Here is a 19,595-nt window from a genome sequence, read left to right on the forward strand (position 1 = left end):
TCGAGATTTTATAAGCTGCTAGTTTGGTCTCCCTAAGCAAACACCTTACACTGCATAATAGAGCATAAACATGGCCAGGGGTTCACTTCATTTCCTTCGAGTTCAACTTCAGCTGAATATGATGGGGTTTGGTTTTAAGCTGGGTCTGCACCACTAACGCCTGTCTTGTCCGTCTGCATCTTTCTTGTGATTTTAGCGCCAGTTTGTTCTCCTGCCCATTATTTACTGCAGTAGTTTCCAGGGAGCAATTTTTTTTTAACTCAGTAATTAATGTGTTTTAAAATGTAGCGAAGTACAATACTTCAAACTAAATATACTTAAGTAAAATGACATTTAAAAAATTACTTTAAAAAGTAGAAGTATTACTCAATTACAGTAACGCGAGTAAATATAATTCGTTACTTTCCACCTCTGCCCACTAGATCTGCAGATCATCTGTTTCTAGATTTAATGATTTAAAGTGCTGCTATATGCCACTTTTAAGGTTCCTAATATTGATTTGGGAGTCTCCTACTATAGTTTTACATGCAAGCAAGGTCAAAATATGCTTTTGTTTTCTCAAAATATGCATTTAATATCACCTCATTTTCCAACGATTCACAAACAATTTGTTTGAATCAATTCTAAGATTCAGTCTCTCTAAACTCCTCCTCCAGAGTCTGCTCAGGTTGGTCTGATGGCCCAGTCTGTTGTGATTGGTCTGATGGCCCAGTCTGTTGTGATTGGTCTGCCACGTACAGCGTGTCGGAAACGATACGCTCATTGCTATAGTTCCGTATTTTGAAAGCTTGATAGAAAGTATAAATATCTACTATTACATACTTGTGATTCAGTGGAGCCAGCTGGTCCAGATACACGGAGTACCAAGCCATCTTTCAAGACCAAGTGTTTTGTGAATCCCGCATTGAACTCTCCAAGATTAGAGAAGCATTCGTCAGTAAAATGACGGGAACACAAAACAAGATTGGGGCTGTACTACTGTGGTACAGTGGGGGAAAAAAAATTTGAATTAGAATTTTAACCACTGATTTGAAGTGAAAATAAAATGAACTTACTTTCACAGCGTCTTCTCGACATGATGGCCAGCCAACATAGAACATAAGCGGGCGTTATGCAAATGTGTTACCCCATAACGTGTAGCCATCACGGAAGTGGAATTCAAATTATTTACGACTTCGTTTAGGCTGTTCAGAATCAATTATAAAATATATAAAAAATATAAACATACTTATATATATATATATATATATATATATATATAATAGTTGCACAAGTAAACATGGCGCAGAATAAGTTGGGGAAAATAGTGATACCTTAGCAGGTGCTACTAAGGGAACGTTTACGCGACACTTTTCAAATAAAAATGGAAAAAGTTTTATTCATTTTGGTCATTAATTTACGCAACAATGGCGCTTTAAATTTTGTTATACAGTACAAGTTTTTGAAACTAATACCGTTATAGCCTCTACGTAAACTACAAAACGCAAATTTGCATCATTCACATACATATTACTTGTTCACGTAGTGTTTCTTTACAAGTGACATTGCCAACTACTGGCCTGGCATACTATAGCATTTTACGTCATTTTCCCGGATCTTTCCGACAGTGTTGTTGTCATCTGTTCATGAAAAACGCAAAAGGTAAAACTTTTTCATTTTTAGCATACCGTGGTTGTGTAAATGTACCCTAAAATAAATAACATTTACAAGAACAAATTCATTGTCTTGTTTATTGAGTCAATCAGCCCAAAACAGTCTTCTATTCAACAACAGTTCACAAATGTTGCATATTTATATGGACATTCATATTTAACAAGACAGTATGCTAGCTGAACAGTTCAGAAGAGCCAGCTAGCTACAGATAGTCGAAGTTTTAGCACTCAACCTTTTTGCAGACTTAATACAGCCTGTCAACACCCAAAGTAAATTTAGTGTTGAATGTGGAGTCATTATCTTCCGAGACAGAAACTAAGGCTATATCAGGGTAAGAACAGCAAACTATTTGACAAATGTTTCATACAGTGGTCTAAAGCAATTCATGCTTTGTTAATTTTATTTTTTTAACTTACTGAACAGTGAAAGAAAAAATTCAACTCAAAATTCATTTAACTGCATATCACAGTATGTTTGAATATATCCATCTGTACAGTAGTTAAAAGTAGTGTTGAAGATTTTGGGGGCCAGAGAGGAATTTATAGGTGGTTAATACTTAACGTCCCATTGTTGGCATGGTAACAGCGGGGGACTTCAGAGTAGCATCTTCTGCCTTCCACTGCGAGGTAACAGTTTTGATCTGTGTGTAGAACTGAATGCCCTGTGATGGAAAGAATAGCAAAATACTTAAGACTAAACAATGACTCAAGATTAGTCATCATCTTTTTAATACCCTCTCAAAATTACAATGACATCACATGAGAAATGGCAGGTGGCTGGCAAACTTGCGCTGGCGGGAACAATAAACCACTTGCGTCAAAACATGTCAGTCACTGTTTTATGACAAACTACAGCTGATGAAATTTTATACCAAAACAAATTTTACAGCCAAACTCAAATGGCAGACAAAACATTCAAATGGCAAACCAAATGGACCATGCCTGTGACCTGATTTTAAACTTCAGCCGGTTCATTTGGGGAAGATGTGGCCAATAATTCTCCATTTTTTTTTTTTTTGCTCCATGGCAGAATGTAGTCTTTTTTTTTTATTGTATAATTGAATTGAGTATCTGTATTTCTGTATTTTACATAGTCTTTGACAAAAATGTGATTTTCTCGGCTTTTTGTTCAAAATGTTGCTTCATGAAACTTACCCACATTCAAGTGTGTTTGTTTTTACATGCATATTGCATGTTCAGATATTCATACAACAAAATATTCTGGGGGCCAAGAGATTTTGTGAAAAAAAAATGATAAAAAATGCTGACTGTGGCTGGCAGCTTTTTTAAAAACACTGGGAGCGAAAGAGTTAAATGACTATTGTATTTTAGTGTCTAATATAAACCTATTCCGCAAAGCAAAATATCCTGATATACAGTCACAAATACTTACTTGCTTTCCATAGAAATTGGTGTCACCCCTGAAGGAGCCTCTGGAACCGGTGAATGAAAACATGGGCAGTGGGACAGGGATTGGTACATTAACTCCAATCTATAAAAAAAAACAAGCAAGCAGTACATTAACAGGCGTCTCAGAGGTCAGCTGCGTTTGCCCTCATGAGCAGTCATGTTCTCTGCATCTCACATATCTGACACACTCACACCCTGATGACAGTTAAGACAACAGCGTGCCCGTCAGACGCAAATGCATTCTTGTCTGCCGCAGAAAGCTGTATGCTTTCCTCACGTCTCTAGACACCATGTGGGAGAGACGGTTTGTAAATTCTATACATTACCGCTTCACGTTAGTCTCCCTGCTCAATGTAAACGTACAAATCTCACCATACAAGTGCAGCTCCAACCTTTCCAGTGTGAATTGAAGAGCAAGTCCACTGCGCTTCACTATCAGTGTAGCAATTAAAGTCCCGAAATAGGACAGTTAAACAAAATACAGTTTAAAATTAGTATTAACCTTTACTAGATAGCAAACGAAAACAGGAGAATGATCCCAGTAGATTTTTTTTTCCTGAGATGGGTTTCTTCAGTTAAGTGTCCTAAGGACTTTAAGTATCTAAGTAGCTTTACAAAAGCAGTGCGGAGAGCTGCTTCAGAAACGTGCGCAACACCCCTCATATAAACACAAGCATAGACTAGGCTGAGATCAACTCTGGTGGCCGTAGTCCCGGTGCTCCAGATGGCCAGTAGGCTCTCCCTGCTCGTAGGTGAAAAACAAAAGCGGCATTGAGTGGAGTTCTCTCAATGCAGCGGACACGCACACTCGGTCGATGATGGGTGGGAAAAGGTAGAATGACTGAAGTGATAATGCACCAATTACAACAAAGAATCACGAGTTTCACACAACTGTATGGGACACCATTATAGGGGAAGCTACAGTACGTAGATTACGGATTTGCGAAGCAACAAAACATGTGGGTATACCGAGGGTATATGAAAATATTGATCCTTAGAAGTCGTAATACGCAATACAGCCTGAGGAAAAAAGTAAGCATGTCCTGGAGACGCTGTGTTTTGTTGTGTAAGCTAAAGTACTTTGTTTGGGCTTCCGAAAGAGGACACAACTAGAAATCAGTGGTTAAGTTCTATTTACAGCACTGTTCCAGAACAGTTCAACCCAAATATTAGAGTGTGTGCAACGTATTTTGCGGAGGACTATTTCCTGAACCTGGAAGAGTACCTACAATGCTGGCTTGCACAAAGGCTGTTTCTATAAAGTGGGACAATTCCAACTTTGCAGGGACAGTCTGGCGCTTCTGACTCACAGTCTGTAAGTCCATTTTCTTATTTAAAGAATTTGCCAGAATCTGACGATTCAAATGCGAGTTTTGAGCAGTGTAGAGAGTAGTGCTTGTCTATCACAGCTATGCTGATGATACCCAGATTTACCTTGCCTTATCTCCAAATGACTACAGCCCCATTGACTCCCTCTGCCACTGCATTGATTAAATTAATGTCAAAACTTTCTTCAGTTAAACAAGGAGAAAACTGAAGTCATTGCATTTGGATACAAAGATGAAGTTCTCAAGGTGAATACATACCTTGACTCTAGGGGTCAAACAACTAAAAATCAAGTCAAGAATCTTAGTGTGATTCTTGAGACAGACCTTAGTTTCAGTAGTCATGTCAAAGCAGTAACTAAATCAGCATACTATCATCTCAAAAACATTGCAAGAATTAGATGTTTTGTTTCCAGTCAAGACTTGGAGAAACTTGTTCATGCCTTTATCACCAGCAGGGTGGATTACTGTAATGGTCTCCTCACCGGCCTTCCCAAGAAGACCATTAGACAGCTGCAGCTCATCCAGAACGCTGCTGCCAGGATGCACCAGTCCTCAGATCCTTACACTGGCTTCCAGTTACATTTAGGATTGATTTTAAATTACTTTTACTTTTAAAGTATAAGTCACCCAATGGCCTAGGACCTAAATACATTGCTGATATGCACACCGAATATAAAACTTTGAATATTCAACACCGAATATTCACACAAAACAAGGGGAGTCCGCTTTTAGCTATTATGCCGCCCACAGTTGGAACCAGCTTCCAGAAGAGATCAGATGTGCTAAAACATTAGCCACATTTAAATCCAGACTCAAAACTCATCTGTTTAGCTGTGCATTTGTTGAATGAGCGCTGTGTTATGTCCAAACTGACTGCACTGTATTTTATGTATAATCATTTTCTCTTAATTGTTTTAAATTCATTTTAAATCAATTTCAATATTATTTTAAAATTCCTTGTTTTTATTATTTTTAATTCCTTGTTTTTATTGCACTTTGAATTACCACTGTGTTTTAAATGTGCTATAAATAAACTTGCCTTGCCTTTTTGTTTGTCGTTTCTCCGATCACAAATGCAGACATGGTAATGTTTACGCGTCATGATGCAACGCGACGCGTAAAAAGACAGTAGAAGTCATTATAATCATTAATTATGTCCCACTGTGCAACAAATGCCTCGTTTATCATGGGTTTTATTGTTTTTGTGTCATCGCGTTGGGACACGGCATCACTATACGGTAAGGGGCGTAACATTTCCGTCTCACGCTTGAGGTATTCAGCCAATTATAACGCCATGGACAGCTGGCCAATCAGAGCACGCCTCGCTTCTCAGAATGATACACTTTTTAAAAATCGACACGTTTCAGAAAGGCGGAGCATAGAGGAGCAACAATAATGTACAGCATGTGGAAAATAATGTGTTTTTTTACCTTAAACCGCATAAACATTGCATTACACCAAATACACAAAATATTGTTCTTTTTACCAAAAAAGTAGATCGGTTGTTCAATTTATTAGTTGTTTATTGGATGAAGGCAGATCTGAATGCGAGTTTGTAGTGAACTGTATGAAAAGGACAGGCTCCATGTGGACTATATGATTGGAGAAGTCTAGCATACCTCACCAGAGAAAAGTCTGACGCTTCACTGGATAATACAATTATGACATCTTTTACAAAATTAAATAAATACATAAATTGTATTAAAAATACATTTGGGTGAATCGTTCACAATATCATCAATAATATGCATTTAAAAAAAATATAATTTTCATTTCATGCCTACTTTAAGTTTCCAAGTCTGTGTATGTGACAATGAGTATGTGACAATGGTAAAACAATAACATCTATGCACATTTGAAGGGCATTTGAAATGAAGCAAATATAAATGATGGCATGGTAAAAAGTTCCAAGTAAGTTGTAATATTATATTTATGTAACAAAAAGTAGTTTAAATTTGTTATAATAAAAATAAAGGCCTGAGACTTAAAAGTATCTGAAGTTGAAGAAACATGCACATCTTTGCTTTGAGAACAAGCTGCCGTTGGGCTTCAGCTGTGTATGGAAAGTGTGGAACAATCAGCTCATTCTATTGAATGTGTTGACGAAGCAGTCGACACACAACTGAAAGCCACAATCATTTGTTTGTGTACCAGCCGAGAAAAGTAATGCATGCAGAGAATAACTAAACAAAACATTTTGTTTTTGGGGTGGGGTGAGGCTGGAAACTGGCAGAGCATCTTGAAATGTTTTTTTTTTTTTTAAATGCGGTTGCACAATTTGAGCCTTCTGGTCGAAGGTGACTCGTGAGGGAGTGGACGGAGCAAAAAAAAGCAAAAGGAGGTTCTTGTATACAGGGGTTTTGGAGGCCAGCTCAGCACACGGCCTGTGCAGAGTACTCCAGTATGTGAGTCGCAAACACACGGCATAGCTGCTCACCATGGCCAAACAAACCGGGTAAAAAGGGGGCCGTTTTTGCATAACCACCAGATCAACAGGTTGCGAGGGATCCCTTTTGAGTTTAATTTAAGACTTCGGGCTTTACCAGCAAAATATTTTGGCATAGTGCTGTTTTGATTAAAAAGCACATATTTGCTGTGAACTATTTGTAGTGCACACGCTTTCTGGTTGCAGCTGTACATTTTCGAAGCTGTGGCAAACAAGGTAAGTACAAATGGAAAAAAATACAGCTTTTACATAGATTTTTAAAGGAAGGCTTGTGCTACCCTTAGTGTATATATGGCCACTAAAGAGGCAAGACTTGCATCTTAACTGTGCTTCTTGGCTTTGGGTCGTGGCGCCAAGGGGATTTTACACATTTCATTTACATCACGTTCTAATATTTACTCTAGAGGTGTGCCAGGAATTCTTCACCTACAATGGTCTTGTCAAGAGCCTACATGACATGTGGACGTGCCCAATACGACATAAGTGAACATCAGCATGTCTAGGACATCTATAAAGAGGCAGTTTTTCACAGTTGCAGACTGACCGAGGAGGTCTCTCAAAGGTCTGACTCTTGCAAGCACCTATTTCAAGTCACACAGAGACTGTTTGGACACTGTTAGAGGCCATTTTTCCATTCCAGTGCACTACTTTTCCATTGTTTTTCTATGTACATGCGTGAGACAGACATGTATGACATGTTGATCTCACGTCTCGCACATGAGTTCTGTGTTTTTAAGACAGCGTGTGAAGTTAAAAGATTTTCAACAGTTACAAGCAAAACCGCTCAACAAATCAGAAGACGTACTTATAGTGGCTGTGTCCAGATACACTGATTTATACACCATTTTTTAAAATGATCATCACAACCTGTTTCTTAAAAGAATACAGTAGCTTTCTGTTTGGCTGTTTATATCATTTCCGTTATTTTATTACGTGTCTCAAGACTGCGCATTATGCACTGTGCTTTTAAAAAAAAAAACATTTCCAAGTGCTGCGTCTCGCTTGTTTAGATGCAAAGACGCTTTCTGCGCTTTTCAGCCCCTTACACTGCATATTACTAGTAGGGCTGTTTCTATATAAACAGATACTGATATACCATCATTTTTTTTCTTTCAATATAGCATTATTGATATGAGCATTCCCATTTCCTGCAATCCAATAAAGAACCAGGTCACCCTTTAAAATAAGCTCTAAAACAAGAGTTTACAATGGGGTCTCTATTGTGCATTTAAAGGGAAAGTTCACCCAAAAAATGAAAATTCTGTCATTAATTACTCACCCTCATGCCGTTCCAAACCCGTAAAACCTTTGTTCATCTTCAGAACACAAATGTGACCCAGGACCACAAAGTCATGAGGGTCTTCTTTTTTTTTTTTAAATTGAGATCAGGTTGAGGACACTATTTGGCAGAGATTCAACTATTTGAAAATCGGGAATCTGAGGGTGAAAAAAATAAAAAAAATAAAATAACCTTTAAAGTTGTTCAAATTAAGTTCTTAGCAATGCATATTATCAAAAATTAAGTTTTGATATATTTACAGTAAGAAATTTACAAAATATCATCATGGAACTTTACTTAATACCCTAATGATTTTTGACATAAAAAAAAAAAAAATCGACCATTTTGACCCATACAATGTATTGCTGGCTATTGTTACAAATATACCTACACTACTTATGACTGAATTTGTGGTCCAGGGTCACAAATTTAAATATTCTTGATGAAATCCGAGAGCTTTCTAACCCTGCATAGACAGAATTGTAACAGACACGTTCAAAGCCCAGAAAGGTAGTAAGGACATTGTTAAAGTAGTCCATGTGACATCAGTGGTTCAACCCTAATTTTATGAAGCGACACAAATACTTTTTGTTTGCCAAGAAAACAAAAATAATGACTTTATTCAATTTGTTCTCCACTGTGTCAGTCTTCAACATGTTCACAAGACTACCTTTTTGGACCTTGAACGTGGTAGTACCGTTGCTGTCTATGCAGGGTCAGAACGCTCTCGGATTTCATCAAAAATGTCTTAATTTGTGTTCCGAAGATGAATGAAGGTCTTACAGGTTTGCAACGACATGACGGTGATTGATTAATGACAGATTTTTCATTTTTTTGGTTAACTATCACTTAAAGGGCCAGTTTTACTAACAGCTTGTGCCAGTGCAAACCATCTTTTGGTGTTAAAATAGTACTATCAGGTTTTACTAAAGACATGGTTATTTTTGCACCTGACCTTAATGAATATGCATTTGGAGTTTCCCTTTCAGATGCAAAATTTATGGGAGGAGAGTATTTAAATGAATCACGCAACGAGATTATTAACGTTTGCGCTCATCAAATTACTGGTATTTGCGCCATTATTTAACGCCCAAAAAAAGCATGTCTTAAACTATTTTTTGCTTGAAGTGGATGCTATTTGTTGGTAGGAGAGGCACCGCAGAGAACAGAGAGCGCGTGGTAGAAGGGAGAGGATTTTTCCACACATATTAATTTATTTGGAAAGAACACATTATCCGAACATATCGTTTGCCAAGCCATGTTAATTTTTCATTTGCTTTAGGAAATAAAAGAATACTTGGAACCCTCATCTAGTCAAGCTTTTTCTAAGAGTCACGTTATTTTCAATGTACTGTGGCTTATTTATTTTTTTGTTTATTTGCGACTACACTAATTTGTGCTGCGCTTGGTATATTGCGTTGGTCAATATGTAAATGAAATGTTGCATCTGTGTTCTTTAATTTGCGAGTTGTAAGTAAATCACCTGCAGAAATTTCCACGCCCATCGTTCTGGAATTGCACTCTCGCGCTAATTTGCCCTGTTTAGTAAAACTGGCCCCAAGTTGTTAGTCCAGTTATGAAAATTTGATGCATTGGAAATGTGTATTATAAACCCATCCCTGTTCACGATGTATATTTATAAAAAAAATTTTTAAAAACTCACCTGACCAACATCAACTTCATGAGTGTATTTACGTGCCGCTGCACCGTTGGTGGTAAAGATGGCAGTTCCGTTGCCATATGGGTTCTTATTGACCATTTTGATGGCATCATCCAAGCTGTCAGCCTCCAGGACCACCAGCACAGGTCCAAATATCTCCTCCTTATAGCACTTCATGTCCGGCTGAAATTAAAGTAGGACAAACAACAAGTGGACATAATTACATGGCCTTTGCATGATACTCACATGTTCTAACTTACAGCAATTAAAGTGATTTCTTTACTAGCATGTTGTTGCAAACACATTTGACTTTCTTTAGTCTATGGAACGTAAAATAAGATATTGCAAAAAATTGTTTTAGCCCACCTAAAGTCATTTAGGTCCAAAATAACAATGAACCTCATTGACTTTCATTGTTTCATTCTGGATTGAAGAAACATCTTCTTTTGTGTTTCACAGAAGTAGTAAGCCATACAGGTTTGGAAAAACATGAGGTTGAGTAAATGGGATTCATTTATGTTTATTCATTCTTTTATCCAAAGCGACTTTTGATAAATTGAGGAATACAACAAGCGATTCATCATAAAGAGGCAAATAAACAGGAAGCACTCGTAATACAGCACTTGGACACTTCTTGTACAACCTTGTAGGCATTGTGGCTCTCACCGTGACATTACTAATGATGGTGGGTCCTACAAAGTTGCCGTTTTCGTAACCCTTGACCTTCACGTTCCTGCCATCAAGTAGAACCTTGGCACCCTCATCCACGCCACTCTGAATAAGGCTGTTGACTCGCTGCTTGGCCTGAGGCGAGATGAGAGGTCCCACATCAGCTCCTGGCTGGTCACCTTTAAAAAAAAAAAAAAAAAAAAAAAAAGCAAGAGAAGAAATACAGAAAAATAAAGACAAGGTGAAGAAGCTATGGAGTTTTTACAAAATGCACTTAAACTACAACGATAACATATTCCATCAGAATGGAAAATCATTCATTTTCATCACGTGGCACTATGCTACAAATGCTAAATGAACATACTATTCACTACATAACTACTGATAATACTGAAGCACAAATCAGATCACATATAAATGTGTGAATTCATATGTCAGTAATTCAGGTCACAACAGGTTAAGTTGATAGCTAGCAGAAAATGTAGCGGTTTGTCTTCCAAAACACAGTTTAGTTGGTTAACCAAAAGTTTAGACATCCTAAAATCTGGAGAAATGGTTTCTGTATCATTTGTTTTGTTGATTTTTGCTGAATAGAGGGGATGACTTTCCTTTAATTTACCGCTTTTTACTGGGTTGCAACCAAAGATATTGGTACTGACATATCCAAACACACACGCGAACAAACACACAGCCACACACACAATTTTAGATACCCTGAGGCAATATGTCTTAGAGGTCTGTTATAGGGTTTCAGAATAGCTGCTGCGGTTTTGCTTCTCTGATTACAATTACAATTTTCATCTGCAGAATTTTTTTCAAACATTTGATCGGCCCATACTAATTTCTGGTCCCCTTTATACCACAAAATGTGCTTCTGCTTTGCGGCATGACCAAGACAAATAGTGCGTCTATTCTCTGGGTGAGCTGAACATGCTTTAAGTTGCTCAGGGAGAGGTGTGGTCATGAAGGCATGGGTGGTCTAGGAAAAGGCCAAAAACAAACTGAATGAATTCAGAGAAACTCTACATGGAGTGGAACTGCGGAAAAGAGATTTTATTCAATGAATGTCACGTAAAAATAGTCTAAAGTGACATTTATGGTATAGGTTTTCCTGGTGTTTCCTAGTCTTGGTGGTCCAAGAAACGCAAATAACTGAACTGGTCAATATTGTGTCTGTGTACTAACTAACTGGTAGTAAAAAAGAAAAAAAAAAAATACACTTTCTTTTTTTTTTACTGAGAACAAAATATGGGGCCTAACAGAACCACAGACAATCAGCATATTTAATGTTTTACAAAATATCATTGGTCCAAATTTGGTTGCATGCCTTTCATTGTGGCTATTTAGGATTATTGCTGTAGGTATATATAAAAATGTTCACATTTTGCTCCATTTCACAAACAGTTGAGTGCGCCAACTTTTGCAAGTGCAGATGGACACGTTTGCTGCAATGGGGAAAGGGAAAGGGAAGTGGTGTGTGGGGCCAAGTATGGTGACCCATACTCGGAATTTGTGCTCTGCATTTAACCCATCCAAGTGGACATACACCCGGAGCAGTGGGCAGCCATTGCTGCGACGCCCGGGGAGCAGTTGAGGGTTCGGTGCCTTGCTCAAGGTTCTCACCTCAGTCATGGTATTGAGGGTGGAGAGAGTGTTATTCGATATTCGATGTCAAGTGATATATTCGATAACTTGTTGGAACGTGGACATTTTTTGGCCTTTATTATATTTCGCCTGACTAGGACACAGTGCTAGTTAGCCTGTACTTGATCAGATTTGTGAGATGCATAAAAAAACAAAACAAAAAAAAACACATCAAGTACCTGCATTGACACGGAGACCCTTTGCACGATCAACTAGTTCAGGCAACCAGTTTCGTGCTTCTCCTACAAGGATGGCAGTGGAAAGTGCCATACATCTCTGACCTGCTGCTCCAAAAGCAGCACCAACCAACTGGTTTAGTGTGTTCTCTTTGTTGGCATCAGGCATCACAACACCGTGATTCTTCGCCCCCTGGTGGACAGAAATGAGATTGTAAGGAAGCAGCTCCAAATTTGCACCAAACTACAAATTCTAGCACTAACACAATGAGTGAAAATAGGCAGAGTAAAAGTGGGGGAAGAATATGTGATGGACCTCAGACCTTGAAAACATAGTTATAATAGACTGGCATCAGATTGAGTATCAAAATTCAAGTTAATTTGCAAAACTAAAATAATCTGGAGGAGATTATGGTAGTGGAGGGGGCTGTTGTGGAGTTTCAGAAAAGGGAGTTTATTTGCAGTGGGAGCAAAGGAGGTGCGATCTTCTGTATTAAATCAGAGGCATTTGAATAATGACAGTGTATGTTTTTCCATAGTTTAATGTAATTAAACTGTCCACTGTTGTCCATCATCTTTGAGTCTCTCATGCTAACTGTGAAGGCAATAAAGAATGAAAGGGGTAATCTCCAATTTCCTGAATTTTGAGTCTAAAATTGCAGCATCATTATGGAGGTTAAGAATGAACTAGAATGATGCAGATTCATTTGTAACCAAATGCTGCCACCATCTGGCCACTGAAGTTGTACTGAGAAATGATACACATGAGCAGTGGTAACGAAGCTACAAAGTTGGGAAAAAGTAGCTTGTTAGTGGAAAAGTTACACCGTTGAAAGCATCTGAGCTACTGTCATGCTACTAAAAATCTAGCATTGCTGTTTTAGCCAATTACTCCACCCCTGTGAATTTTTGAAGAAGATCCTGGCCATTTTTTTCTGTATACTAAGAAAAAGGATGCAAAGACACCATAGAGATATAACAAACACATACTGCTCATGCACTGCAGTAAATTCTAAGTATTTACTGACTAATGATGATTTCCGACAGTTAAATGCCACTTCAGCAGTGCTTCTGTGCCACCTTTGCAGTGTAAATTTGGGGCTATTCAAAATATTTGTTCATTACCTTTCAGTATGTTAAAAAAAGTGTAGCCAGGATATTCTCCAAAACTCACTTTTAGTGTTCCATGGAATTAAGTAAATATGGAACGACTCACTTAAAGAACTTTAAACATCTTAAAGGAATATATCATCCAAAAATGAAAATGAACACTAATGTTGTCTTCATTTTTGTTTAAATGATTAATCAAAGTCTTGTAGGTTTGTAACTATAAGACCTTGATTAATCATTTAAACCAAAATTAAGATATTTAATGAAACCATTGAAGTTTCTGTCCCTGCGTTGAAAGTCCATTTAACCAAACCTTATGAAATCCTATAAAACTATAACATCATCATAAAACAAATCCATATCAATCAAGCGGCTGTGATGTGATGTGCTCTATTTATGTGTATTTATATGAGAACGAAAGCCTAAATGAAACCGGTCATCACAAGACTTTAACTGCTCATTGTACAGTATATGGATTTGGTTTAAGATGCCTTTATGAACTTTTTATGGTTACCTGGAGTTTCAATAAAATGATAGAAACTTCTCGAAGCTTAACCAAAATTTAATGGGTTTAGAACAGCAAGATGATGTGTAAATAAAATAATTTATTTTTAATGTGAACTATCTTTTTAAATTCAGAGGATGATTTGTATGATTTTTTTTTTTGCTCATAACTGAAAAGACTTTCACATGCGATATGGTTTTCTATGAAATACATTAACTTCATGTTCAGAACCAACCATGTTGCTCTGCACTCTTTTGCCATTTTTGGAGCCTCTCTCATAGATGTACTCGCCAGCCTGGTTGGAGCCTACAAAACTGATGGCTTTGATGGCAGGATGGTCACAGATGAAATTCACAGCTATAACACATGGAACAAATCATTTTGTTATCTACACACAGAATCTGGATCATACTGTGGTCCAAATATTTATAACCCTTCTGCTTCTGTAATTTTCCATACCGTTATGCTGTCCGTGAATTATGTTTAATGTTCCATCCGGAGCACCGGCGTCCTGCAGCAGTTTGGCCAGCAACATGGTGCAGCCAGGCACCCTCTCTGAGGGCTTCAATAAATATGTGTTCCCGCACACCATGCCCATTGGGAACATCCAGAGTGGAATCATGGCAGGGAAATTGAAGGGGGCGATACCTGCGCATACGCCAATGGGCAGCCGGTATGTGTATGTGTCCATGTCTTTCGTGATAGAGGGGAGGGTCTCGCCCAGCATAAGGGATGTGATACTACAGGTGTGCTCCACCACCTCTGCAAAACCAACAAACAACTAGAGTAAATAATATGAAGGCACACAAACAAAATGTGCAAACAGGCCAAAGGCCAAAGACTTTCTTGGGTCCTAACAGCCAATAATGTCTCATCTGTAGCACAAAAAAATATCCCAAGTTATTTTCAACCTTATGCTTATTTTGTCATTCAAAAGTTTGAACAGAAAAGTTTTTTTTAAAAATGTTTTTGAAAGAAGTGTCTTCTGTTCACTAAGGCTACCTTAAAAACACAGTAATTACTGTAAAATATTAACATTTAAAAATACATTTTTAATTTTAATCTATTTTAAAATGTAATTCATTCCTGTGATGACAAAGCTGAATTTTTTTAAGCATCATTACTCCAGTCATCATTGTCACATTATTTTTCAGAAATCATGCCAATATGATGATTTGCTGGTAAATAATAATAATAATAAAAAAATCACTTGTGAATTCAACAAAGTACTAACTGTTCTTTGAGACCACTTTTTTTCTTCTTTTTAAGATGGAGCAACTTCTGGGTTTTACCTGGATTTTCTAGGTTCACATTTTTGAGTTTATGACTAGACATAACTGGGCACAAACAGATTTGATTATATCACACATTTGCGGTGCTTAAGCCTCCTTATAAGGTTATTTACTGTAAACACATTCTGCTTGTCAAAATGATTGTCTGTAGTAGCAGTCAGTATGGGCTGTACATACTGTAGTCATTGGGTTAAATATAATTGAATATTGCTTATAATGTTCTACACTCTACAGTCTTAATTACATTCAGGAATGAACTAACATGGCGCTAATTGCTCTTAATATTGCTACAGAACTGTCTCAAGAATGAGAAACTCACGCAGTCCTCTGAATACATCCCCCTCAGCATCAGCCAGGGTTTTTCCCTGCTCCAGGGTTATCAGCTTGGCCAGCTCTTTCTGAAACACAAATCAAATCACATATACATTTAGCAAGCAGTAAGGCAGAACAAATAATCAAATATAGCTTAGTGCAATCATCAAAAGGTTAAAATTTTATTAAATAAATATGCACTGCATGATTCAGAGACCATGATCCAGTGTTTCAGAGTGGCTTGGTTTGCGGTAAATGCTGCTCCACATGAACTCCATCTCTGCATCTGCTCTGAGTTTGGGTTGTGCCACCCATTTCACCACATTTGTAATAAGCGTTAACAAACCTGTTGCCAACAAAAGAGAATTTTCAAGGTCTCCCTGCAGTTTTTTTTTTTTTTTTTTGTTAAAGCTTGATGGTTTATGTTTAAAAATGATGAAATTAAGAAAGAAATTAAACCCTTTATACTATAATTGAGTGTTGTAATAACTTTTGATTGTGTTCTAAAAGGGATTTTGATTCTATAATAGGCAGACATGAATATTATATTGTTATAATGGACTGAACGCTACCTGCTTGAGCAATGGGAAAAAAAACTAATTGACACGAAAAAAACCCCCTCACTTTTTCATTATTTTTCTATTGTTTTGATTCATAAGCATCATCGTGCCGAACATTCGTGCTGATTTTCGCGTTCAGTGTGAAAAAGGCTTTACTCACACTTGTGTGGTGCAACACTGGATCCAATATAATCAGCACAGCATCATCTTTTAATTTCAATCTTTCTGAAAATCCCATGTCGACTGGTGCCTTTTCTTTTTTTTTTTACAATTTCTCAGTATGAAGTGAACAAAGGACTCTTTCCTAATGCTGCAATCAGAAGGAAGGCAATGCAAAGACACAACTTGGCACTGCACAGCATCTTCAGCGCCATCTTTATCGTTTGGTTTCTGCGTAGACCTGCGTGTACGCCACTCTCGTAAACATTACATGCATGAGTCAAAACAGTTTGCATAATTCTATTAAACAGTAATCCAGTTAATGAAAACAGGGTTTTCACAGCTTTATACAAATTTTCCAGACCAAGGAATCACAAATCCCTGATATTTCCAAGTTTTCCATTGCCATGAAAGCCCAGTGAAAACCTTTCAACTGAAGGTCCATCACAGCGTTACTGTGCTGATCCATATTTAACAAGCACAGCAAGTGAATTAAACAGGATCTAGTAAAATGAAACCTAAATAATACTAATTTCAACAAGTCTGGTGTTGATTGGAAAATTTATCAAAAAACAAAACAAGTGGGTTGAGGATATGCAGTAGTGACTTACAATATTGTCTTTAATGAGCTGCTGATAGCGAAGGAAGACCTGCTGGCGGGCCAGGATGGAAGTTTCGGACCATGTGTGGTACGCCCGTGAGCACGAGTCCACGGCGGCCAACATCTCCTCATGTGTGGCCTTTGGCACTCGACCAATGACCTCGTTGGTGGCCTGAGGAAAGCGCATGCATTAGAATTCAATCACAGAGACAGTTCACCTAATGGTTTGTGGCCTTTTCTGGCACTTTTCTACAGTAAAGTGCTGATACAGTCACTTGTAAAATAAATAAACAAATAAAATAATTAAAACGTTCTGATTGCTGACATAGCTTACACTTTCTTGCTTTTAACATTAAAGGAACACTCCACTTTTTTTGGAAATAGGCTCATTTTACAACACCCCTAGAGCGATACAGTTGAGTTTTACCGTTTTTAAATCCATATCATTGAATCAGATTGGATCGATGTAACTACAGAAGAGTCAAGCTTTAAATAGAAAAATTATCGAAACTCTTTGGTCATTTTTGATGACCAAATGCTAATGGTCTAATCCGATTCAGTGATCTATGTTAAGCTAAGCTAAAAGTGCTACCGCCAGACCCGAAGATCGGCTGAATGGATTTAAAAACGGTAAAACTCTACTGTTTCACTCTTGGGGAGTTGCAAAATGAGCCTATTTCCAAAAAAGTGGAGTGTTCCTTTAACTAAACATTAAAAAACAGCACAAATGATTCAACCACTTATAACAACCAAAGCAACTTAAAACAAAGTCCACCTTTTACGTACCAAAAACCCAGACTGCATTTAAAAACTACTCTAATGTGATATTAACCAGAGTTCCTGAAATATAGAGTGCAGATAGAGTGAAGAAACCAACAAGCAATTATTATGGCATCTACTGTGCAAAGCAGATTACAGCAAATCTCTGGAAAATGGTTAATCTTGATGTTTTCTCTATTGCTCCTTTTGCACATTGGTAACAGTACTAAACAACCAGTGAGCAAACATTTTTAAAAGTGTAAAAAGAAGTAAATTAACTGAAGCTGTATTATATACTGATTGATGGTAATGTTTTGTCTAGTCGGGTTGATCAGCACAAATCACATGTGCTTAAACCACACTAATCTAATGGGTTTAACTCGGCCTAAGTGTGGTCAATGAATGTAATCTGTTAAACTGATGTCTGATAGTACAGTATGAACTTACAGGATTGTGAATGTCCAACCATTCTGGACTCTTGGATTCGACAAACTTTCCATCAATGAACAACTTGGTGGTGGGCTGAGAAAGGATAGAGAAAATTATGTAATATGAAAGTAAAAAGCAAACGTAAAACACAACTGATTTACAATTACAACAATAACTTTTTCAAGAGACTGATATGATGATAGATTGCATCGTAAAACTATAATACACTACCTAACTTTTCCCCAAATTCTGCAAGTGTTTAATGGCTAGTGTTTTAAAATCTGTTCAGATTTTCAGTCGCGTAGTGTAGTGTATTCCAGTCTTTACACAAGACAACATTAGTGCTATTCCTCTTATAAGAGGGAGATAAAAGTCTGTAACGAATGAGTCATTTCTGTCAGTGAGATCATATGGTCTAGTGCAAGGTGTGCAAGGTTCAGTACGAGGCAAATGGGGGGGGGGTGTTCTTCAGAAATGAGGCAAAGTTTCATGTGATGTTTACACTGTATACAGGTTAAAGGCTTATGGAGCAATACTGAACATCAGTTGATGATCTAGAACAATTGGATATATAAGCAATATTCATACAAAGTTCACTGTCTGCTTGGCTCTTATAATCACTTAACTACTGTGTTTTCAAAAAGTACAATGTTTTTGACACATTAGATAAACTTTCTCTTAACCCCAAACACTCTTTGCACAAATATGCACAATACTTGTGCTCAAATACATGATAACCTTACCACAGAGGAGGAGGAGTAGCACATGCGTCCCATCTGAAGAGGAACCTGCAGAACAGGTCACAGGTGCAATATTAAATGAGCTCTATTATTGTGCCTGGGCAGACCATTTTTGTGTGTCAGTCAGTATATTATTATTAAACCTCGTGTATAACTGCTGTGCACTTATATTAATTTAACTTTGTTTATAGTCAGCACAAAAAGGACATTAATGGTTTATACAGCTTTCAATGAAAAAGAAAACCTCTCTTTAGATACAGATAAACTGATTTTCTTACTGCATATAGGACGAAGTTGTTGCTCAAAAGTATTTATGCATGAAGTCCAATGTTTTCTAGGACTATGATATCACTAGTAGCACTTAGCGCGTGCTATGAACGTGACAAGAACTCTCGCGAAATTATATAAAAACAAAGGTAGTATCATTCTGGTGAATAGGCAATTACTAAAACATCTTACATACTATTTATATAGTGTATTGTATATAGAGTTGCTTTCATTGTAGCTAGTGTGCAACAAAGTATCTGCTCGAGGTGTTTGACCGTGAAGTTGATACTTTGACAACATGATGTAACGTCCAACTCATACTACACGTATGACTGTAAAATGCGAAGCTTTTGTGTTTCTTACCCTCTTCTTAACAAGGGAACGCATTAATGTCGCTGCCATGATGGAATTCGTGGATTAATGTTGTTTTCTCCCCCCAAATATGCGTCCAACCCCCGCCAGAGGACGTGCGCCGAGACCTGCGCCCTGCAGACGAACCGATTTCCCTACTGTGACTTTAAGAGTGGGCGGGATATCGTGTTCAAACAGCCAATCAGGTGCTAAAGCCAAATACTCCCCCAAATTCAGGAAATCTAT

General features: G+C 37.6%; 1 protein-coding gene across 1 annotated transcript; it reads right to left on the minus strand.

The window, feature by feature from the left end:
• Window positions 1-1,705: 1,705 nt before the first annotated feature.
• On the minus strand, window positions 1,706-19,525 carry LOC306886069 (methylmalonate-semialdehyde/malonate-semialdehyde dehydrogenase [acylating], mitochondrial-like). Its single transcript, XM_079442938.1, has 12 exons — window positions 19,362-19,525; window positions 18,735-18,779; window positions 18,010-18,084; window positions 16,814-16,975; window positions 15,491-15,569; window positions 14,339-14,641; window positions 14,115-14,236; window positions 12,268-12,457; window positions 10,442-10,623; window positions 9,779-9,958; window positions 3,046-3,144; window positions 1,706-2,314 (listed from the first exon to the last, which is right to left on the minus strand). The coding sequence occupies exons 1-12, from the start codon at window positions 19,398-19,400 to the stop codon at window positions 2,210-2,212; spliced, it is 1,581 nt and encodes a 526-aa protein (XP_079299064.1). The 5' UTR covers window positions 19,401-19,525; the 3' UTR covers window positions 1,706-2,209.
• Between the last annotated feature and the right edge of the window lie 70 nt (window positions 19,526-19,595).

This window comes from Barbus barbus (assembly GCF_936440315.1).
Source record: "Barbus barbus genome assembly, chromosome: 20".
In the NCBI taxonomy this organism is placed as follows: domain Eukaryota; kingdom Metazoa; phylum Chordata; class Actinopteri; order Cypriniformes; family Cyprinidae; genus Barbus; species Barbus barbus.